The sequence below is a fragment of the Cydia splendana genome, chromosome 8 (genome assembly GCF_910591565.1).
Source record: "Cydia splendana chromosome 8, ilCydSple1.2, whole genome shotgun sequence".
NCBI classification, from domain to species: domain Eukaryota; kingdom Metazoa; phylum Arthropoda; class Insecta; order Lepidoptera; family Tortricidae; genus Cydia; species Cydia splendana.
The window spans coordinates 13,912,042-13,937,065 of NC_085967.1; the positions used below are offsets into that span (position 1 = coordinate 13,912,042).

Here is a 25,024-nt window from a genome sequence, read left to right on the forward strand (position 1 = left end):
GGTTATGCCAGATGCGTTTCGGGTCACGAAAGTTATGCCAAATAGACGGAACCCGTGTGGGAATAAGTGAGGTTTATTTATGGCTTGTAGACAATAAAGTAGAACTTATAAACCGACATTCTTGTATCTGTAACTATGACCGTATTCTATCATTTTAACCCCCAACGCAAAAAGAGGAGTGCTATATTATGTACCTAATACATATATATAAGTTTGACGCCAATGTCTGTCTGGTCTGTGGCATCGTGGATCTCAAATGGATGGTCCGATTTCGATGTGCTTTCACGTGAGTTTCTTAGTTTCACTGTAGGTCGATGCTATATTCACTTGTCATTTCAGTACAAAGTCTACTATAAATATATCGATCATCTGATCGATGTCACGCCCACGAGGATTTAGTTCAAACTTTATGTTATGTTTTATCAATCAAGTACCTACGAGTTCAAATAGAATGCTCTGTTAATCCAAGTTAGTTGCAACTAGTACACGCTGTCCTGTTAAGGTAATATATTTTATTAATATTTATGAAATTCATAGCATTTAGCGCTAATTTACATTTAGAATGGGAAACCGCAACTATTAACAAAAACATTATTTATGTGGGTTCGGAAGGCTGTTCGTAAATAATAATAGTACATTTTGATGCAAGTGGTGGTGGTGGTTTTGGTGGTGGTGGTGATTTTGGTGGTGGATCAAGATATGACATTAAGTAAGAGTCCGCCCGTGATATCTCTTACCAGCCGTCTAGGCCAGCGATCTCCAAGCTACGGATTCACAGGCCCGCGAGACTGTCAATGTGGTCCGCGAAAAGTGACCAATTCCATCTGGGGGCCTAGGTAAGCTGACAATCGTATGTCAACAAACGCCAAACAAAAATGTATATCTTGATGACAGCTAGGCCCCCTGGCCCGCAAAAAGTAAACGGAGGCCTGTCTGCGAATAAAAGACACGTGTAATTAATTCTCGTGAAATTAATCAATTTTTCGTTATTTAAACAAATCTTCGTAAATAATCGCTATGTTGTAATTATAGTACGCTGGCGAAATAATACCTAAACCCCTTTAATTTAACTTCTACAATGGAAAATGGAGTTTGAATCAGTTCAATTCAAAACATTATTATTATTATAGTTGATGAAATATAATTTGCATCGGTTCGTCGCACAAATTGTTTTAGAGATCAGTATATATAAATTACTAGACGGGCCCGCAGCTCCGCTCGCGTAAATGAAATAAAGAGCGTGTCAACCCTGCCAGGGTTCATAACGGTGATAGGGATTTCTTATTTGTACCCGTTATTTGGATAACTTAATACGCAAAATATCTGAAAAAAATTATGTGATTTGATAAAAGGCAAAATTATACTTTTTCATCTACGTAGTTATTTATTTAAAACTCGTTTCAACATAAAATTATTATTTATTTTTATAAGCCTAATTGCAAAAACGTTCATTAGATTAATTTCCGCCTTAAGACGAATATGGACGACCACCGCCCATAAATCGCCTTTTGGTACAAACGTACGTACTCCCCATTTCCCTTTCTGAATACTAACATTACTTACTACGGTTATGTGAATCCTGGCCTCCGAGAAAAGACAAAACAAAACACACCATGTTTCTCGGTCTTGCGATAGCTCTCGCCAGTCCCCATGGCCGAGGATAAGCAGATCTCGAGCAACTACGTCGTTCCAGCGGTAGGTACCTATGACGTCCAATTGGGCGTCTCCCATTTCGTTGTCCCAAGTACGCTCTCGACCTCTCGTCACGGCACGATCCTCTCCCATTCTCTCTAAATGTCCGAGCCAATGTAAGCTTAGCCACTTTTGTCTCTCAGTATTCCGCCAGTATATCGGAACACATCCTTATTTCTATGGCAACAGAGTTATATTACGATATTTGGCCGACTGCTGACTGTACGTTTGCTTATTTTCACCAGGTTGTTTCGCTCAAAAATATCTGAACATGCACTTAAATTTTATCTACCTACATTATAACTTGCTATCAACTTTAATTGTATTTTTGGCCCATCTCGGCAGCCCGGTCCCCGGACGAATTTGTTTGCCGAAGCTGTGAAAGTAAATCTGAATAACATAACTCAAAAAGAAATTTAAAACAACAAAATACTAATTCCTATTGATATTGATAAGTCATTATCAGTCATTATATGGCATGTCACTCGTATGGGCATAAACTAAGGTAAAAGGTTGAGGTTGATAGCACTTTTTATTTTATTTCGAGTAAAAAAGGTCGAAATCACTGCATACCAACATAACAAACATAATTTTGGTTATTTGAAGTTCGAAACGAAACCAACCGAGAGTTCCCGAGAAATGGTCGAAGTCGTAAAATGAAAATTGTTATGAAAATTTATTTTCCTTATTGTAAATTAAATACGCATCGAAAGCGATAGTTTTTATGTTCTAGTTTTATTCTCATATGTAGATAATAGATTTAAACAGTTTTTTCTTAGCATACGTGCGTTGTATTCGAGATACGTGTCAAAAACTTTTTTAGAAATTTGTAAGGCGCCATCTCTCTTCTTCGCTCGTTTTTTATCCCGTTCTGGTTTTTCAATTTTATATATATGATGATGATATTACGTCGGCTCTATATAATTAAACATTATTTAATGAGAGCCGACATAACACGGAAAGGTACCTACATACTTGAAATGTAGGTAAAAATATGTTACGAGTAGGTACATATAAGTACCTGTGGTTTGTGCAGGTTGCGAATAGTTTTGGTTCCATGATTTACTTCCATCTATACAGGTGGTTTATTGAAAAAAAAAAACGTCTAGATAGAAACACTCCAGTTCCTTTGTTGCACATAATCCTTGCACTTTCGTTAACCGAGTGCGGCATTCATGGAGTAAAACTGGCTTTGCTGGTCCGGAACTTATTTACTACTATCAATAACCCTTAAATTCCCTACAGATCTAACAGGGAAACCCCAGATAATCAGACCCTCTCGAATTACTGGACCCGGATGTTTTGAATAAAATATGATCAATCAGAAGTCCCGGAAGCGCTTTGAATAAAATCTTTAAATAGAAGAATATTGTACCTATATCCTTCTTTATTATCCTTGTCCAAATAAAATTTCCTTTATTATTCCGAAGCAATATCTTCCAATTTAATTACTGTTGTCTTGTTGGACAAATTACAAAGCTCAAATCCAGTTTCAAAAGATAAGAAAGGAAAATTGTAATATTATGGATAAAAAAAACTTACTAACGTGTTCGTAATTAAATTGAGCTTGGGAGAACGTGCCTCGACGTAGGTACGTAAGAAGTGGCAAATGATTAGCCCCACGATCCATCATACGGCTGAGGAAGCCTCATACTTTCGCCTCGAGAAATATACTGAATGTATATTATATACCACACCATTATGTAACACGTACTTAACAAGTATTTCTTTGGATATCGGAATAACTGTCACCGTTTTCTTTATTTCGCGTTAACCCATTTCGTTAAAAACCTTGAAAACCAGTTATTTTTATGAGTTTAATATACCCAAACTACATAAAATAACTTGATATACCCGTTCGCTAAGGACGATTATTGTATCTAAATAACTTTCTGGCCTACGTAGTATTTGCTTCGTTAACTTAAGCTTAGGCAAAGCCTGGGTTGCTTGCTAATTAAAGGTAAACAAATTAGTACGGTACAATGAATTTTTGCTTTGTTTACGTGGATTTTCAAATATAAAACAAACCTGCCAGCTGATGATACCTATAAATAAACCTCTGAAATACGACAAAAATACAGGTCTACCGGCTGTAGTGGCACGTGGAGACAAGAAAAGATATTCTAACAATGCCCAATACTTCACCTACAGAAATTTCAACTGTTAAAATATCACGAGTGTTATGAAATATTTAGTAGCGGTTTTGATTTTACAATTTAAATGTTCATGTGAAACGTACGATGTCGCAAATATTTATTAAAATTACATTTACAGAACAAACGAACCGAACGTATCGTCGGACATAAAGTTACATAAAATAAATTCGCGAAAGACCCGATAAAAATATTGATTCAATATGTGTTCAAAATGCGAAAGTTTTAAATGTAATAATAATAAGGTATGTAGTTTAATAAGTTTTAAGACTTTTAGGACACTATTTTGTACAAATGTTTCCTTGACACCGTGTTGTACAGCCAGCTAGCGATGTATCTTTCTTCTATTGTTCCGATTTGAGACCATATAACATTTATTTTATCGCCAGCCCGGCCATAACAACAGAAACAATATTTTTACTATTCGAGAAAAACTGCGGCTATTCAATACATATGTAAAGTCTCCTAGTGTGAATTTAAGGATTGGCATAGAAAACCTTGCAACTTTATTATTAGTAAACAATTCTCATGGCCGTAGTTTAATTTATTTGTTCGAGGTTAAAAATATTAGGTAGATTTCAAGAAGGCTTTTCTTGAAATTTCTTTGCGAGTTATTTTCCGCGCGAAATTAAGATGTCTTACTTGGAATAACAAGAGCACCTATAATGGGAAAATAAATTCCCTCAGCAGCAGGGAAACAATATATCCGAAGCCCTGTGTTATTTAGAAGTGTTTATTAAACGTTGCGATAGCTGATGGTAATATTTAAGTTTAGGGGTTTCACGCTCTGTTTTACGTTGTCTAAGAAATTGTTAAATAAATCAGTTGCTAAAATTATGATTTTGAGGTGCTTTTACGAATAATTTCTACATAAGGTGGTAATTTAATGGTGATAGCGATCGACGAACGATTTATCTTATATCTCCATAATAATAATAATGAGCACGTTCATGTGCATATTGTCTAATCGCACAAGTAAATCATTTAAACTGAAACACTGCTCGTTGAAAGTTTGCAATTTAGCTTTAAAAATGTTATTCTAGTGAAGATTTTCAGTGTGCTTTATAACGTTTTCCCAGGAGGATTGAATAAACCAACAAGCTAACTGAAACCCGGCTGTGTTAGTTAGTACTATTTAAGCTACGACGGTGTATATAATTAAATACAAAGTAAATGAGGTAGGTAGTTATAAACCGTGAGAAGAGTGCTTTTTTATTCCTCGTAAGATGTATTTGAACGAAAACGGATGTGATATAAAATGTATCGACCATTTTACATATGGAAGATATGTGCTCGGATGGTCGTACTAACTTGCGAACAATGAAAGTTCCCTGATGATTATATACTTACATACTTGTAAGTTATCACGTGAGCTGCTATCTAAGCTAATCATCACCTGTAACAAAACGAAAAACCGGCAGGCCTAAGTAGTCATGGAAAGTGCAGAAATGAACAGAAGATCGATAAGAATGAAAGTAAATGCATGTTTGCTAGAACACCGGCCTTGGCCGCGGGCGCGCTTCCGTTGCTCTTTGACTTGCGGCCAAACACAACAGTTGACAACCACACAAATACGTACAGTTACAACCATTCAAGCTATTTTAAAATGTTATGCAACGTTTATTTATAAATTAGTTAAATGTATGTGGTGATGGTCGTGGTTTATGACCCGGTTGACAGCAGACTCGTATATTTTATGTGACCCTTTCAGTGATGTTCTGATGTTACTTATAAACAAGGATCGTGTAGGAAGATGTAGGTAGTAGGTAGGTAGATACATAACATAAGTATATAGTCACGACACATTATTTTATTGAGGAATTTATTTTTATGTACCATGAGCAGTGCACATTTATTTATTGTTGACAATTATTTATACCTACATTTATCAAAGCAACTAGAAACTAAATTCTAAATAGCAATTCGTTGTTTTGTCATCAAGGCTTCTCTTTCAAAGACAATTTCTCAAGGACCTTCCAAAGTTTCAAAAAGACTGTTTAAGTTAATTTTAGTTCGAGAGGTGCTTAAATGTAAAATCTAAAAAGGTGAGGATCGAATGGAAAACGAAACGGTAATATTGTTTTATTGGATGTTACGCTTATTTAAACGTCATTTTTTGGTTTCAAAAGTTTCAAGGTACTTGCTGAACAACCTCAGAAATTCTCATGATGATATTCTTATCGTCTTTTAGTACTAAATATAGATACATGCAGTATTCGCATAATAATGAAATGATATACAGATCTTTATACAACGGGTGTTGATATACAAGATCGACTGTTTATTTTGATCTGAAACGTCATGTAAATCGACAGAATTGTTAACATTGTTTTTCCCGTCAGCGTATCAACTACCAATAGCAATGTGTGGCTTGTGTGTATCACAGGTTAGTTGGATGTAAATAGAATCACGAGGTAGTCTATTTCTGCGCGTGGAAAGGTGTGTTGGACTTTCTAAGTTGTTAACGCCTCTGAAGTGTTCAGGCGCTCTCGTCTCGAGGGCAGAAAACAGGCGTAGCTTTGTATTATTTTTTAAAAGTCGTAGGTACGTCTTCAAGCACCTTCTGTAAGCAGACTAAGCTTTTGTGTTTTTATTTTGTGGCCTTTGTTTATACAATAACATTTTTTGGATTAATTTTACTTGATTAACTGGTAGGTATTACAGTGTTTCCTTCACAGCATGTACCTGTACTACAATTTGTTGCTTACCCTCCGCGCGTGACGATAATGAAGACTGCCTATTTAATGCAAAGTCACGTCATTAGTGCGTCACTCTCGTCTGCGTCGTTTATTGATGGGTCGTCTAGCCGAAATCATGCGACCTGCTTGCCTTGCACAATATGAGTATGTGGCGAGACGGCAATGCTGGCTATTACATCTAAAGAACGACTTTGAACTTTTATTCCTAACGCTATTGTCCTTGTCGCTTCGGCGCTTGGTTGATGCAAAGCAGACAGAGTTAATTTCACTGTTCCGCATAGTTCTTATGGATCTTGAAGTCACAGATACCTTGGTCGTCTGAGCGCATTACTCGGACCTCAGCGGCATTTGAACTATTTATTTTCACCTTGATTAACATTTCTCAATGCACCAAGCTACGATACAATAGGTTCGAGTGAAATGCAAAGAGACTAAATATTAAAATAAGATTAAACAGAATTTCAAAGTTCAAATGCCGCTCCTGAGCTTGGTAACCATTGGAAACTATGAAAAGGCACGGCCTGGCCGCCTAGCTCCGTCTGAGAGTGCTTTACGGCACGCTCATTTGTGGGACGTATTAACCTCGCGGTTGTTATAAAGGCATTTTTGACCAATGTTAGTTTTAGTGGTCAATATTTGAGGATTTTGTTTTCGATTTATTTTACACAGCCACCCGCCGCTGCTTCGCACGGGTTACACAAAACCCTACCAAATGTATAGCCTTCCTCAAGAATTTAATCAAAGACAGACGCGGCAGGTGACTTTGTTTTATAAGGTTAGGTTAGGTATTGATTAGATTTAGGTTTAAGTATGTCGGAAAAGTACTAAAATATTATTTGTGAAGCAAAAAGAGAACCAAATATTTACGAGTAAGTTCACATAGATGTTGCTTTGGCTATGTGTAAGTAATTACTTCATTCAAAATGTACCTATAATGGAAAATACAAGGCCGATTTAGACCCCATAGGTTAAGAGCGCTCTTACAAGAAAAGTCGAAATAATGCAAAATTGATGATACTAGTCGACGAAATTCAGGACTTTGCGCTCATTATTAGAAACAATGAGTACTTGTTCCAGTAAAAGCGTCTTCTTATCTTTATAAATATCGTTGTAAATATTAGAAAAAGGACTTATTAAATTAGTAATGATTTTTTTTCTCATGGTCGTTTCCGAAAAACCCCGTGAAGCACTGAATGGCGAGCTCTTATTTGGAAATGTTGAGAATTTTACTCTGCTAAACCTGGCTATTTTGTATTACTAATACCCTGTACTTTAGGCATATCAAACTATATTTTTCCTACATACCTTTGAGAAAGAGAAAATCAAAGTAAAACGAACTCGATTTTCTCTCCGAAACAAGTGTCAATTCCTACGAAAATCTACTTAATATCGAAGTCATTTTCATACTCAAGCAATCTGCAACGTTTGCTTATACTGTTGGTATACATTAGTGTTTATGAAATTCTACTATAATTTTTTGGCAATTTTTTGAAAACTACTCTATATTACCGATGACGCGCGCTGCGCCAGCTCAGTGCCGCGGCAGAGCTTGTAGAGGCAGGACGTGTGTCGGTCGGCTCCGCACATTTTCAACGGCGACGACGAGGTTTTTTATCATTGTGTGCGGCGGGCGCCGTCTAAAACGCTATACTGTGTGCGTGTAAACCGCAACGAGAGACTTTGATCCTAGCACCGTTTTTATAGTATTATAATTTATAATGGTACAGTTTAATAAACTACCGGACAGGATTAAAAATATTTGAAACGACCTGACATTCTATATGTATTTATTTGACTCAAGATAGTATGTACTCAGGGTCTGATGATGGAGCCGGAAGGTGGTCACCGGTACCAATCAACCATGCAACTAAACCACTTCGTGTTTAGGCTCGTTTTATTAATCTCAACAAGATCTTTGACACAAGATAGTACTCAGGGTCTGATGATGGAGCCGGAAGGTGGTCACCGGTACCAATCAACCATGCAACTAAACCACTTCGTGTTTGGGCTCGTTTGATTCGGCTCAACAAGATCTTTGACTTAAGATAGTACTCAGGGTCTGATGATGGAGCCGGAAGGTGGTCACCAGTACCAATCAACAATGCAACTAAACCACTTCGTGTTTAGGCTCGTTTTATTCGTCTCAACAAGATCTTTGACTTAAGATAGTACTCAGGGTCTGATGATGGAGCCGGAAGGTGGTCACCAGTACCAATCAACAATGCAACTAAACCACTTCGTGTTTAGGCTCGTTTTATTCATCTCAACAAGATCTTTGACACAAGATAGTACTCAGGGTCTGATGATGGAGCCGGAAGGTGGTCACCGGTACCAATCAACCATGCAACTAAACCACTTCGTGTTTGGGCTCGTTTGATTCGGCTCAACAAGATCTTTGACTTAAGATAGTACTCAGGGTCTGATGATGGAGCCGGAAGGTGGTCACCAGTACCAATCAACAATGCAACTAAACCACTTCGTGTTTAGGCTCGTTTTATTCATCTCAACAAGATCTTTGACTTAAGATAGTACTCAGGGTCTGATGATGGAGCCGGAAGGTGGTCACCGGTACCAATCAACCATGCAACTAAACCATTTCGTGTTTGGGCTCGTTTGATTCGTCTCAACAAGATCTTTGGCACAAGATAATACTCAGGGTCTGATGATGGAGCCGGAAGGTGGTCACCGGTACCAATCAACCATGCAACTAAACCACTTCGTGTTTAGGCTCGTTTGATTCGTCTCAACAAGATCTTTGACACAAGATAGTACTCAGGGTCTGATGATGGAGCCGGCAGGTGGTCACCGGTACCAATCAACCATGCCACTAAACCACTTCGTGTTTAGGCTCGTTTTATTCGTTTCTATAAGATCTTTGACACAAGATAGTACTCAGGGTCTGATGTTGGAGCCGGAAGGTGGTCACCGGTACCAATCAACCATGCAACTAAACCACTTCGTGTTTAGGCTCGTTTGATTCGTCTCAACAAGACCTTGGACACAAGATAGTACTCAGGATCTGATGATGGAGCTGGAAGGTGGCCACGGGTACCAGTCTACCATGTAACTGAACCACTTCGTGTTTGGGCTCGTTTGATTTGTCGCAACAAGATCTTTGACACAAGGTAGTACTGAGGGTCTGATGATGGATCCGGAAGGTGGTGACCGGTACCAATCAACCATGCAACTAAACCACTTCGTGTTTGGCTTCGTTCGATTCGTCGCAACAAGATCTTTGACACAAGTTAGTACTCAGGGTCTGATGATGGAGCTGGACTGTGGCCACGGGTACCAGTCTACCATGTAACTGAACCACTTCGTGTTTGGGCTCGTTTGATTTGTCGCAACAAGATCTTTGACACAAGGTAGTACTGAGGGTCTGATGATGGATCCGGAAGGTGGTCACCGGTACCAATCAACCATGCAACTAAACCACTTCGTGTTTGGCTTCGTTCGATTCGTCGCAACAAGATCTTTGACACAAGTTAGTACTCAGGGTCTGATGATGGAGCTGGACTGTGGCCACGGGTACCAGTCTACCATGTAACTGAACCACTTCGTGTTTGGTCTCGTTTGATTCGTCGCAATAAGATGTTTGACACAAGATACTACTCAGGGTCTGATGATGGAGCTGATGATGACAGACAGGTACCCGTCGCCACCTTCGCGCTCCATCATCAGACCCTGAGTACTACCTTGTGTCAAAGATCTTGTTGAGATGAATAAAACGTGCCCAAACACGAAATGGTTTAGTTGCATGGTTGATTGGTACCGGTGACCACCTTCCGGCTCCAACATCAGACCCTGAGTACTATCTTGTGTCAAAGATCTTGTTGAAACGAATAAAACGAGCCTAAACACGAAATGGTTTAGTTGCATGGTTGATTGGTACCGGTGACCACCTTCCAGCTCCATCATCAGACTCTGAGTATCAGCTAGTGTCAAAGATCTTGTTGAGACGAATCAAACGATCCTAAACACGATGTGGTTTAGTTGCATGGTTGATTGGTAATGGTACCTTCCAGCTCCATCATCAGACCCTGAGTACTGTCTTGTGTCAAAGATCTTGTTGAGACGAATCAAACGAGCCCAAACACGAAGTTGTTTAGTTACATGATAGACTGGTACCCGTGGCCACCTTCCAGCTCCATCATCAGACCCTGTGTATCTTCAGTGTCAAAGATCTTGTTGAGACGAATCAAACGAGCCTAATCATGTTACTACATGGTTGATTGGTATCCGTGACCACCTTAATCATCATCAGATCCTCAGTACCAGTTCGTTTTTAAACCCTCGTTGATACAAACTTTACAACCTATAGGTACCAAATGCAATGACGAAACATGTAAATAAGCGAGTAGGTACCTATAATTTCTTTCGAGTAATATACCTTCATAAGTACAAGTATGGGGCTATTCATAAATTACGTCGTTTTAAATGGGAGGAGTGGGGGGGGTCTGGACATCGGATGATGGTAACATGACGTAGGAGGAAACAGATTCATCCGGAGCTTGATTTTTGGATGATTTGAGGGGTGGGGGGGGGGTCAAAAATCGTCAAAAATAGATGACGTAATTTATGAACAGCCCCTATGTACATTTGCACTGCATTTAGTATTTTCGTACTTACCAAATAACAGTTTTAGAACTTTAAAAGTTAAGTACAGTTAGTGTTGTTATGGTTGATTTCAATATGCTTCGCGAAGGATCAAGAATGTTTAATCCATCATTGTAGTGCGAGTGTGGTAGAAGGGATCGGCGTACTGAGCTCGCACGGCCTGCCGCAGCGCGTAAAATACCTAAACTCGCTCAACGCCGAAATGTAATAGCGCTCTTAAGATAGGTTTAGGTTCGTTTCCGGACTTTTGGGAGGCGTGCGTGGGGCCGAAGCCAACAGCGCAGAGCGCACAGAGTCCCTTTAAGACAATTTAATCTAAAAGCAAGGGATACACGTGGCGGATACCATCCCCGGGCGCACAATAGTGATTCTAACATACTTAATTTATTAACGAATAAATAAATATCGTAAAGGCCAACTGGTATTAAATAACATACCGATATGAAACTCATTGAAATGCAAAATTACATCAAGATAGATGCAATCTGCATTTCATGATGATCATAAAGAGTTTAACCAGATCGGCGCTTGGCGGCTGAAATAAAGTTACATAATTGGCTATAACTTGATTTTCTGATGCGAGAAAACGCATTGCGCTTAATGTGCTTAAGCCGATATGAATGCCACCACAAGTTTAATATCTCTAGCAGACCGGGAGCGTATGTCTCAGCTTGAATACTGGTACTGGAGGTTTTATGTAAGTCATATTATATAATATTTACGGCGTAGCGGCCTATAGTTCGTTTTTTTTAGCATTAGAAATAAGGTAAACACAATCTTGATGTGTAATTTAATTGAAAAACACGTTTTAAAAATAAGTTACGGCAAATATGTAACAATTATGAATCTAATACGATCTTTTATATTCTTCTGCTTTCATAAGTAATAGTTATTGATTTTTAAAAAGCGTTTTTCAATTAAAAGACATGTGAAGATCTAAAAAAAACGAACTACATATAGTGAAGAACTATTACAATATTTCATGTCCGTATCCCATACATTTGTTTTATGTTATATGTACCTATACATCAGTGTTACATTCGTAAAAATCTGTTATGAATATGGATTTCGGGACTTATGTTATGTTTTTTATCCTTTTTGAATAGTTGACATTTTTAAACATGTTGATATTGAGGACGAAACTGTGGAGAGTCAACTCCTGATACGCGTAGGCCGAAAATACGAACGTATTTACTACGAATGTCCAAAAAGTGACAAATCTGGGAGTTGGGTTGGCATTTAGTCCACTTGTCACTTTTATCTCTTTTGTTTATCTAGTGCAAGGATCGGCAAACAGCGCTCTTTGATTCGGTACATTATTCGGCTCTACTAGTTTCTCAAAAAACATTCAGATCAAACAAATCAAACACCCCTGAGTTCCTGAATATTTTCTTTTTCTTTTTTTAAAGTTTGCCAACCGCTGTTAGTGTTTCATGGAGATTTAAAGCAAGAGTTCCTAGACCGGTGAGAAGAGAGATAAAAAAAGATGAAGAGATAATTAATTTATTATAAAAATCAATTTTTTAAAGTAAAATGCGAAAGAAGAAGCGTAGCTCTAATAAATAGAATCAGGTGGAGCACGAAGAAATGCCAACGTCCGTTTGATCCAAATAAACTATTGACAGTGATACGAGTGATATGACATTGATTACTGATTACAGCATAGCAAACAATTTGTATTGGCGATCGCTTGTCGCACAATGCGCTCATTACGCTTGGCTCGTCCATTATTGCGTGCTATTGTGCCACTAATGCGATAACCATACCGATTAGCCGGACAGCGCGCTGCCGAGATACTCGCTCGAAATATTTATTGACACCTATTTACGTACATGATTTTGCATGTCAGATAGACCAAGTATTTGACAGCCTAATTGGCAGCCCGTTTGTCACCACTATTGCTTGGAATTAAGGTTGAAGATGGCAGTGGAAACTATTGCCACTATTATTGGGACCATAATACGTTAGTTTGGGTACCTACCTAAGCTATATTTAAATAAAGGTTAGATTAAATGTAGATTCTAAATTAAAATTTAAAATCCATGCTAAGGCATGATACATTTATTGGCTGCGATCAGCTGTGTTCCGGCAGGTGCGGTTATTGCTACTATTAGTTACCTATTATTGCTTGTTGAAAATTGCATGAATTACTTGTACTGGAGGAATTTTAGGAATTACCGTAAAACGGGGTGAGTAGGTTTCGCGGGGAGAGGTGGGTTATGAATGGGGAGAGAAGGTTTGAGAGGGGGGTGATAAGGGATTTTAAGGCTAATGCTACAAAAATAATGTATTCCAATTTAAAATGGAGCTATAGTAATACGCATAATAAAAAAAAAAAACTCAAAAAAACCGGGCAAGTGCGAGTCGGACTCGCGCACGAATGGTTCCGTACCATAATGCAAAAAAAAAAAACAAAAAAAAAGCAAAAAAAAAAAAACGGTCACCCATCCAAATACTGACCACTCCCGACGTTGCTTAACTTTGGTCAAAAATCACGTTTTGTTGTATGGGAGCCCCATTTAAATCTTTATTTTATTCTGTTTTTAGTATTTGTTGTTATAGCGGCAACAGAAATACATCATCTGTGAAAATTTCAACTGTCTAGCTATCACGGTTCGTGAGATACAGCCTGGTGACAGACGGACGGACGGACGGACGGACGGACGGACAGCGAAGTCTTAGTAATAGGGTCCCGTTTTACCCTTTGGGTACGGAACCCTAAAAAACGATCCAACAATCTTCCAAAATCACCTTGTATGAAAACCCCTCTCACCCCAAATACGAGGCACTACGGGGTGAGGTGGGTTTTCCTCTTTATCGTCAAAGTTATGAAATGGAACCCAAATGGTACCCAAAATAAAATAAAAACTAAAATACAAACGTCCGGAACACTTATTATATATGTCGCAGTCGGATCGTATAATCCGACGTATTACATTACGGCTAGCCGTTTTCAAAAACAGGGGCGTTTTGAAATGCGGCGGTTTAACGATTAGCCGGATTGAATGCGGCTGAATGAGAATCCGCCGGAATGTATTCGGCGCCATACGTTCTTCAACACGGCTAGCCGTAATGTAATACAGCGAGTCATTAGCCGCCGCTTTGACAGTTTTTAGTTCCCATTTTTAACACTCGTGGCGCTGCCTGACAAACGCTGGGGTGTCCATCAAATCTGAAGTTCGTGGGACTGTTTCTTTACAAAAAACATTTCCTTCGCAACTTAACTAGACGGAGCCCCGCTATTTCTGAGCGGTTTGCCCTTCGGGCATCTGAAGCTACCTAACGAACCTACCCTACCTACCTATTGATTTAGTGAGACGTCCGTGAAAACATTACACTTTGGGGAAAAAAGCGTAGGTAGGTAAGTAGGTTAGGTTCGTTAGGTAGCTTCAGATGCCCGAGGGGCAAACGGCCCAGAAATAGGAGCCCCGCTTGCCCCCGAAGTTGTGGAGGAAATGTTTTAGAAAAGAAACACATGTAGTGCGGTGGGACGTGGGACAATGGTAAAAATAAATTAAATTGCAAACATTGTCAAACTCCGGTTACGTAGGCGACCGAAAGAACTGGTCACTCTACAATCTAAAATAGTAGTACGATGCGGCTAAACGTAGGCCGCCTTATTGAAGAACGTATCGCAATGACAATCCGGCTAATCGTCGAACCGCCGCATTTCAAAACGCCCGTTTTTGAAAACGGCTAGCCGTAATGTAATACGGCGGATTATACGATCTGACTACGACATATACACCATTCAGTTTTCATATGTAAAAATAGAAATGTTATCGAGGTTTGAATTTCAGTTTTGACCCTACTCACCCCATTTTACGGTACAAAGTTTACAAAACATTGCAATACATACGACACACATACTCAGTTTTCTAAGTAAATATGAACCTAACTTGTACAAATCTAATCAAACTTAGTTTCGATACTTAGTTTTCTTGATATACTCACGATTAATAGGTTGAACGCGTATTAAACTGTTTGGAAAATTTCATACAAACTGACCTATATTCATTGCGCTTCAATGTAGTGCAGATTAACTGCAACCGCAACTGCATCGAACCGGTCACCGGTCGTTTTATTTACTTTTACTGGTCAAAGTGGCTAAATTAATACAAATAAGAGTACCGATATTTACTTACTAAATAGTAATAACGGACAACGGTATTGCATTAAAACCTGTTGCTATTTAAAAACATCTACAAAATATGTATGGGAAGTATTGTATATTGTTGGCATGACATTTATCTGTGATTTTTCAACGATAAACCAACACATATCTTATCTCTTTACATCCTTTTTAGGGTTCCGTACCCAAAGGGTAAAACGGGACCCTATTACTAAGACTTCGCTGTCCGTCCGTCCGTCCGTCCGTCCGTCCGTCCGTCCGTCCGTCCGTCCGTCCGTCCGTCCGTCCGTCCGTCCGTCTGTCACCAGGCTGTATCTCACGAACCGTGATAGCTAGACAGTTGAAATTTTCACAGATGATGTATTTCTGTTGCCGCTATAACAACAAATACTAAAAACAGAATAAAATAAAGATTTAAATGGGGCTCCCATACAACAAACGTGATTTTTGACCAAAGTTAAGCAACGTCGGGAGTGGTCAGTATTTGGATGGGTGACCGTTTTTTTTTGCTTTATTTTTGTTTTTTTTTTTTGCATTATGGTACGGAACCCTTCGTGCGCGAGTCCGACTCGCACTTGCCCGGTTTTTTACATATTAGTACATTTCAATAGTTATCACCAATAACAAAAAATAGTTTCCACAACGTAATGTAGGATAGTTCACTACGGGGAGATATAAAGCGCTTTTGCAATCACAAAGGCTAGCCTTTGACAGTGGCTACGGAGCAATTTCAACTTGGCCCGTTATCCCGTGTGATTCGAAACTCGAAATCGAAATCGCAGTGTTTGTCTGCTGTCTGCCTTCCATTCAGTAAAATTCATAGGAATGGGGTGATGTCAATATCTCGTCGCGAGCGTTGGACTCGGGTGGACCAGTATACATATTATAGGGTTGTTGCCGTATAATCCCGACTGCGTTAAAGTACCTGTGTGTCTGTTACCTCTGAACTGATTAAGGTGTAATTTGGTACGGTAAAGGGGCCCACAGATTACCAGTTCGCCGGACGATATCAGCCTGTCAGTTGTTCGGAGCTGTCAAATTTTTCGTTTAACTGACAGGCTGATATCGTCCGGCGAACTGGTATATTATCAGTGGGCCCCTTAAGTTTGAGGCCCGGCGAAGTTATTACATATGTTAATTTTTATCAAGCATACCTAATCAATAATCATCATTCCACGCAGACGTAATCGCGGGCAGAACTACTAGATTCTGCGTTTATGTACTTATAGAAAATAAAAAATAAACAATAACGGTTAAAGTAAAATTTTCCTGTAATGTTTTTTAAGTAGCCCGCTGACAGATAGACAGGTGAACAAACGTAGTATATATGTTGCAGTCAAAAGTGTGAACTGGTCAAAAGAACTTTTAACCGACAAAAACAGGCAAAACTGCTTTTGACTGAGCATGTTGGTCAAGAGTAGTTTTACCTGAAAATCATTGGTTAATAGTAATTGTGGCTGTTACTATCAGTCAAAAGTACTCCCAGAAATAGGTAGGTTAGGGTTATTTTTTTTTGCTACGCCCAAAAAACGAAACTGTTCCCAGAGATAGGTAGGTTAGAGTTATTTTTTTTTTGCTACGCCCTAAAAACGAAACTGCTGCCAGAAATAGGTATGATTTTCAGGTAAAACTACTTTTGACCAACATGCTCAGTCAAAAGCAGTTTTGCCTGTTTTTGTCGGATAAAAGTTCTTTTGACCAGTTCACACTTTTGACTGCAACATATATACGGACGGAAGTTAAGTAATAAATAGGTTCTGATTGTTACTATTCGGGTACGGGAAAAAGATAATAGACTAAAAAATACGCATTGCCAATTTTAAGAATCTTTGTTTATTTTTTTTTCTACATATACATTCATTCGTGGTCGTTTTGTATAAATTACGAGGTTTTTGGGTGCGTCCGACTTTAACTCTCATATTACTGACTTTATTATTACTTTAATGCAGTACCTATAGGTCTCATTTAGACTCACAAAAACAGAATCGACTGAGCACGATGAAAAAAATAAAACAAGCCAAATGTATTCTTCGTTTAAATAAAAGCATTAAGGTTGTTAAGCTCATGCTTATTTAATTATTTATTGAATTTTAAATCAGGCAACGAGGTCCATTCCGGAGGCCTATATTGGTTTGCTCGAGGCGTACATGGAAGTGATGGTCACAACAGCAGGCCACGCCGCGACGCTTACCGCGGCCGCGTCTGCTGTGCCGGGGTCATTCACCCACCGACCGTGACCCCCCTCCCCCGACAATTTCGCAAATCATCCAACCAACGAGAACTCATTTATTTGCCTAGTCTTTTTCTTCTATTTGGGTATCCGTGCCCCATGTTGATGGCAATCCGATTAACCTCTCAATCAATTACAGATCTGGGCGGATGCCGAATATTGTATCTTAATAATATGGTGTTTCATTTGTTCTCTAACTATGTAACAATGTTGTGTCTGTCAGGCTTGAGTAATTACCGAGACGTGGTAAGTTTGAATCGGGGTTCAGACACAGTTTAGGACAGAACGAGGTTTAATTGTTCTGTTTAATTGGCATTATGGATCTGTTTCAATGGCTTCTGCTGAGCGAAATATGTCATGTTAATATAACTGGGCCAGCTCAGCCAGCTGGCAAGTAGGTACATCTATTACATATATAATATTTCATTATCTACTCTATAGTACCGGGAATTTTACAAACACTTTAATTGTGTTTATGTATGGCCGATTCCTTATGCCTTACTCCATAGGGTACCTCCTATAAACCTATAAACTATATGGGAATCCGTGGAACTCCTTTAGGTTAAGTAAGCGTAATATTATATTAGACAACTACGTGGTTGAAGTCGCTGGCAGTGCAGTAGGTATATCCATGTAAGTATAACATTTATTTTGGTCTAAATATACGAGTATTGCTATGGTAAACGATTTTAAACTACAAAGTGTGTGGTTTCTATATCGGGTTCCAACCTTACGCAACAGAAAGTAATGTGTACCTAACTGTCCTCACCCAACACATGCACAATACACATTGCTGTATATAAGTTCTCGTATACTTTATTTAATAACTAATAACAGTAATAACGTACGTGACGTCACTGTTTTCATTTGCGACGGCATTCTGCTGTTACACCAATATTTGGCGTTTATACTAAGATTACTAAACAATAACGCGAAATTATACCGAAATAATATTGACTGTTTCAGTTCATTTACGCTCTATATATTTCCTGTGATTTCAATATTTATTATTTTACTATATCCGAGATATAGACGGCACTTCAAACGATAGTCTCCTCTCTGACGGTATCGTTCCTTATCTATCGATTTCCAGATTTTAATTGGCTTAGGTTAAACCTTTACCTGAAACCAATTAAAAAATATTCGAGAGATCCGAAACCATTAACTTTAATTCAATTCTAACGATCAAAAGCCTGTTGTTTGGTTCAAACAAAAAGTTAACGATTCTTTCGTCTTTAACAGTAATTAATGCTATTATAGAGACCTGGGGCGTCATTGCAATAGCTTACCGACCACGGGCGAGTCGAAAACTGGGGCAGTCCAGTATAGAGGGCTCCTTGATCACGCACAGTTACTTCGACTCTTTGAAATCACGGCACTGGTCTTCCAGCTGATTAGACATTTAATGAGAATGGTATCACGAAGTGAGCATTTGAGTGTAATCGAGCCGAGAACACTTCTAGAGGTTTATTACAAAAGCACTTTACCGTTTACGGTACCGCCTATTAGGCGTCTTCGGATAAAAGGGCAGAAAAAACAAAGTAGGTACCGACTTACTCGCCTTTAATATTTAAAAGTGAACGCAAAAAATAATGAAGTAATATCACAGTGAGTACAACTTGGATGAGTCATGTTGTGCTGAGTACGTATTAAGGTAACGCGGTAACGGTTTTATGACGGTGCCCGATTGTTCGATTCGCGGGTTGCATGATACAAAACGATACCGAGGAATCTCGTTAAAACAATTTTCAAGGGAAACGACGAAAAGTTGCGAGTTTGCGTCTCATGTAAGGTAGTATTTTGTTGGAGGTTTTTTACGTTCGTGTTTGGCTTAAACAGGTTACATTTATATAAAACAAACTCACTGTACAGTATTATTTAAGCATAAATATGATTTATTATGCAAGTGAATAATTTGCGCACTGGTGTTTCTTTTATCAAGATACCTACATGGTTTTATACATATGACCTTCCAAAATTAACAATCATAACGGGTTGTACAAGCCAAAATAACCCTTCACTGGACTCACTTGATCGTATCATCAAAATATTTGGCACATTTTCCATGCTTAGCATCACATTTGCTTCGTCATTCCCCGTCTTTTATTGCGTCTTCTGGATAAATATATTCAGTGTCACTCTACAAATAATATTAAATTTTATACTTTCCAGAACATAATTTCACACCACAGATAATTAAACTGACAGCTTATTTTGCATATAGGTATTTTTGCCAGTCAATTGACGACGTATTTATGTGTATTATGTATGTGAGTAACGTGAAAGTGTTTTCGCGAAACCAATTAGATTGCTGTAACATGATATGAGTTTTTACGGCAATGTGGATAGATCGATCTTGTTTTTTCCTATAAATGGCTGATTCAATAATTGTGAATTGGGTTGTGCAACTTTGACAGGGCTCGGTAAAAGTTGGTCGATAATTTGAAAAGTTTCGTGCCAGTTGAAAATGTCGGTGCAACCAACCTATTTTAGGGGTCATCCATTAATTACATCACACGTTTAGGGGCAGGGAGGGGGTCAAGAAAATGTGACATATTGTGACAAGGGGGAGGGGGGAGTCACAAACTTTGTGACGTCACTTTTAACTTCATCAGTAACCGAAAATTTATTTAAATTATTTTATTCGCTTACAGTTAAATAACAAGTTCTTGAAACGATAATCGTTTTAATTAGTTTAATTTTATTTCTTAATCAGTGTTGGGTTATAAAATTACTAATATTTCTATTGTCAAAAATATTTTGATAAAATATTAAATAAATAATTGCCGATTTCGTTGAAGAAATGTGACGTCACACTAGGGGGGAGGGGTTTGCCAAAAGTGACCAAGTGTGAAAAGGAGGGGGGGAGGGGTCAAAAAACCTAGAAATTCGTGTGACGTAATTAATGGATGACCCCTTATCAATGGTTTAAATAGAGAGAAATACGAGAATTTTGCACCGAGTAGTCGGCGAATCGCTGAAGTATCGCTGTTTTGGGAGTGTATTTCAAATTTGCATATACTTACACTGCGCTTATCTAAATTATTCAAAGATTTCGTCGTTGAGAGAAAATCAATGACGATATATTTACTAGGTAAAAGTAGGTACAGCTGATTAAATTTAAGAAGCAAACTTTTTAGGGTTCCGTACCCAAAGGGTAAAAACGGGACCCTATTACTAAGACTCCGCTGTCCGTCCGTCCGTCCGTCTGTCACCAGGCTGTATCTCATGAACCGTGATAGCTAGGTTGAAATTTTCACAGATGATGTATTTCTGTTGCCGCTATAACAACAAATACTAAAAAGTACGGAACCCTCGGTGGGCGAGTCCGACTCGCACTTGTCCGGTTTTGTTAAATACTGTGTAATTGTGTATACTATACAATACTATACGTACGTGTTCATTCGTATTGAACTTGTGTGTACGGTACCTATCTATTTATTTATACTGTTTTGCGTATAAATACATTTTTACAATTTCATGGGTAGGGTTCAGTTTTTAGCTATATAATATATATTTATTCTATTACCTTGGCTTTTGTCATTTTATTTATTATTGTCTTTCCCATCACGGAACAATGGTGTTCCGGACCTTTGGGAGGCGTGCGCGGAGCCGAAGCCAACACGTAGAGACCCTTTTGACACTTTAATGAAATGTAAGGGGTACACCGAGCGGAGGCTGCCCTTGCCCGTGTCATGGGACGCACGCAGAGGCAGCACCCGCCAGGGTGTAAGGACTATTGAGAGTTGATGGAATCTAAAATGAACTAGGTTATTGGGTGAAAGCGATGGACTAAGAACTGAGCTATGGGGTAAAAAACCGGACGCCTGCCTAATAAAACGGTATGCAATTTTATTTCCGGCAGACGGTGACTCGCCCTCACAAGATGGGCCCCCACAAAAAGCGACATCTAGGATGGCTTAAGGGCAACACCGGTGTGAGCGGCTCAGGGGTGTCGAGAGGTGTGCGCCGCTTTCTACCCAGTCGCTGTTAACAGCCACTGTGCCAACTCGCGTCTTATGCATATTTCACTTCCACCCCTGGAGCTTATAGCTCTAACGACTCCACTCTGGCCGGCCGGCTAAGGCAAGCCAGAGGCAGAGAATCCTGTCCCACCCACCCTCCTTGCGGGTAACAGAACTCTCCAGGAGCACTCGGGTACTTATTATTGTCATTATTGATTGTTATTCGGTAGGACAGTAAGCTGCTTACTGATGATGAGACTCATAAACAGTTTTGTGGTTGTCTTTTGTTGTTTGTGTTCATTTACGAAGCCCTGAAAAGTTACTAGGTATTTAGTACTCGGTTGAATAATTATTAGGTGAAGGTCCAAACTGCGTAGTTTGCTGTCTTACATAAGTATTCAAAGAGAATAAATATGCTAAAATATTTGGAAACAATCCCTTTTTGTTCGTACTTTTCTTTCCGTTGATACTAAAGAATTTTTCCACCGTGTCATCAGATCATATTGTAACAATCTTGATTTCATCACTCGTTCCGATCCTGGTGGGTGATAAATGTCGTATATTGGTAATACATACATACAACTAGTTCTGGTCCAGCCCTTAACGAATGCTAATCCTATGTTTTTAATTTTCACCCGATTGCCGAATATGTTAATGCAGTGAGGGTCTTGGTACCTTTATGTTAAAAGTTGTTTTTTTTTTACAGATGAAGCGACGCGGGGTGTTAGTGGTGGCGAGGTGAGGCGGCAGCGTGGCTAGCATGGACCACGCGGTGAAGGCGATGTCGGCGCGCGGGCCGCTGGCGCGGCTGGTGGCGCGGCGGCGCTTCGAGTCCGCCGAGCTCGAGGAGCTGTACGCGCGCTACGCGTGCAAGCTGCAGCGCGGCTCGGTCGGCTCGGCGCTGGCGCTGTGGGCGGCGCTCGCGGCCGCGCTCGCCGCCGTCGACGCCACGCGCGGCTGGCGCCGAGCGCCGCAGGTAACGCAGTATAATATTCAGTATATAACATAGTATAATATTCTGTTATCACACAGTCATGGTTAACAAACATAACTGGCGTCGCTACAAGTTCTCCGAGCTGGAGGAGCTCCTACGCCGTACAGCTGTACGCGTGCTTTCATGACGAGTAACACAAGCTACAAATGCGGCTCCTTCGGCTTTATTTTTCTTGTGGCATTATGGTCCGGTTGAACCAAATCGTCTGTCACCGTCGAAACGTTCACAAAGTTTTATTGTATGAGAAATTTCATTTAGGTAGTTTTTACCTGATTACTGTAATCCGTCGAATGTGGTTGGTGCTAGATCGTAACATTTCTAATAGGTACTGCACTTAATTACGTATTAAGTATGTAATGTGAATGCCTTTAGGTTATAATGGAGCGTGCTATTAAGTGGTAACTTTACGAGCTTCCAAGATATCGTATTACCCTTTTGAGAATGCCGCTGCGATACGACCGCATTGTTACTACCTATCCAGTTTCCAGTTTTATATGACATTTCGCAACTATCTACATACATATCTATTGAACCAAGTTCGTTAGTACGTCACTACACCTTAGTACAGATTCCAGACTAGAGGAATTTACGAGTCACAAAGGCAAAGTGCAATAGGTACCGCAGATACTTAGTTATATACTACCTACCTAATACTATTGTATGTCGTCAGGGTGGGATTGAACTTTGCCATTTTATATTTAGGTAATACTAGTAACTAAAAGAGAACACATTTCCTGCGGGTAAGTTCAAGTAATTAGAAGTACTTTAAGTAGTACCTTAGTTTATGCGTGATCGATTGTACATTATGATAAGTTGAGCGAATTCCCATGTAGAGTTTTGGGCTAGTAATTACGGCAGGCCGCGAGCACGTTTGGACGTATTTCAAGTATTGTAATTGCAGGTGGGCGTGCTGAGCGCGCACGCGATGCTCTGCGGCGGGCTGGCGTGGTGGTGCGGGCGCGCGGGCGGGACCGCGCCGGAGCGCCGGCTGCCGCGCGCCTGCTGGCTGGCCCTGGCCGGCGGCGGCGCGGCGCTGGCGGCCACGCTGCCCGCCTGGAGCCCCGGCGCCGCCGCCGAGGGCGCCGCGCACGTCGTCTGGGCCGTCTTCGCCGCCTACGCCCTGCTGCCCGTCGGCGCCCCCGTGGCCGCAGCCTTTGGTATCCTCCTGCCGACGGTCCATACTGTTGCGGCGGCGCTCGTGGCCCACCGCTTCCCCTACCATATCTGGCAACAGGTAATTAATCCAAATTAATTTGGGTTAGGTAAAGTTGCGGATTAACTCCCTTATTCATAAAACTTTACGGGTCTGATATAGTTACATTATGTTTTATCCCTTTCTTACATAAGTCGAAATGACAGATAACAAAAGTTTCATAGCTAATTCAGGCCAGTAACGCGTTTATGACTAACGCCATAAATGTGTAAACATTAATAATATTTTTCATCTCCTGTGCGGAAAGTTCACCTTTCATAGGCTGATAACCGGGTGGAAAATTGCATTTTCCACCCTAGGGTGGAAAGTAATTTTTTTTTAATTTTTACTTCGAGCAACGGCTACCAGCCATATATGCCATATTATTCAGTTAAAAGCTCTCATATTAGCTTCCGCATGACTGAAATTGGCGGCGTTTACATTTTGATTGGAAAAAAATCTAAAACCATAGACAAACCGATCTTAAATTGGGATGTGTCTGAAACGGCCGTAATGTATACGCGCCTTAAAAAAAGTGAAACTGAATGAATGAATGTAATGATAATATTTTAATAAACATTCATTGTCATTTAGGTATATTAATTTATTAACAAATATTTATGTTTGTTTTATACATTTTAATATTAAATACAAGTATAGTTTGTCAAAGGACTGTCTCATTTCAAACAGACAGAGAGAATCATACTATATTTGTCTTACACTAGTACTAGCACCCAAAAAATAAGGATGAGTATAGTTTTGTTTGTTCTTATTTACTGACAATTTGGTTTGACCAACTATAGTATAATTATTAGACACAATAATAAATATTTTGGCAGTAGCAACATTTTTATTTTGATAAAATATACTGAGAGAAAAATCACCACCAGGAATTAATAAACAGTTCTGTACTGGGGGAAAAAATGAAGTTTTAGTAGTAATCATGGAAGTTTATAAAATGAAAGCCAAGGGTCGCAATAAATAATCAATATAATTAATTTGATCCAACAAAGTACAATAATAATCAAGACAACATTCTCGCTCGAAGTCAAGTACAAAAGTGTGGCGCGCCGGTCTTCTCCCTTCCACTGCAACTTGGTGGCGTGAGAACCCCGTCGGCCCCACTCTGCTCGTTCGGATGTGACGTCAATCGACGTCACCAAGTGCTGTCATCTCACGGCGACAACATCCGGCCCTCCTACGTACGCATTACGTCCCGAATGCGTTCAAGTCTGATGCATATGCTGCGAAGAAAATAACAAATTAGTCTTCATCATCCTCATACGTGTAAGGTTTTACCTCTTTCAAAGAGTGAGGTATGCCACCGTGTCCTAGCTATTCCGTCATCGG

At 39.6% G+C, this 25,024-nt stretch overlaps 1 protein-coding gene across 5 annotated transcripts in view; it reads left to right on the forward strand.

Moving 5' to 3' along the window:
• The window catches only part of LOC134793111 (Ca(2+)/calmodulin-responsive adenylate cyclase-like), a 163,956-nt gene that overhangs the window by 12,908 nt on the left and 126,024 nt on the right, over window positions 1-25,024 (forward strand). For all 5 annotated transcript variants that reach the window (XM_063764636.1, XM_063764638.1, XM_063764640.1 and 2 more), the window contains exons 2-3: window positions 22,195-22,464; window positions 23,384-23,716. In XM_063764636.1, the coding sequence (XP_063620706.1) occupies window positions 22,249-22,464; window positions 23,384-23,716 (549 nt within the window). In that variant the 5' untranslated portion in view covers window positions 22,195-22,248. The remainder of the gene's footprint in view (window positions 1-22,194; window positions 22,465-23,383; window positions 23,717-25,024) is intronic.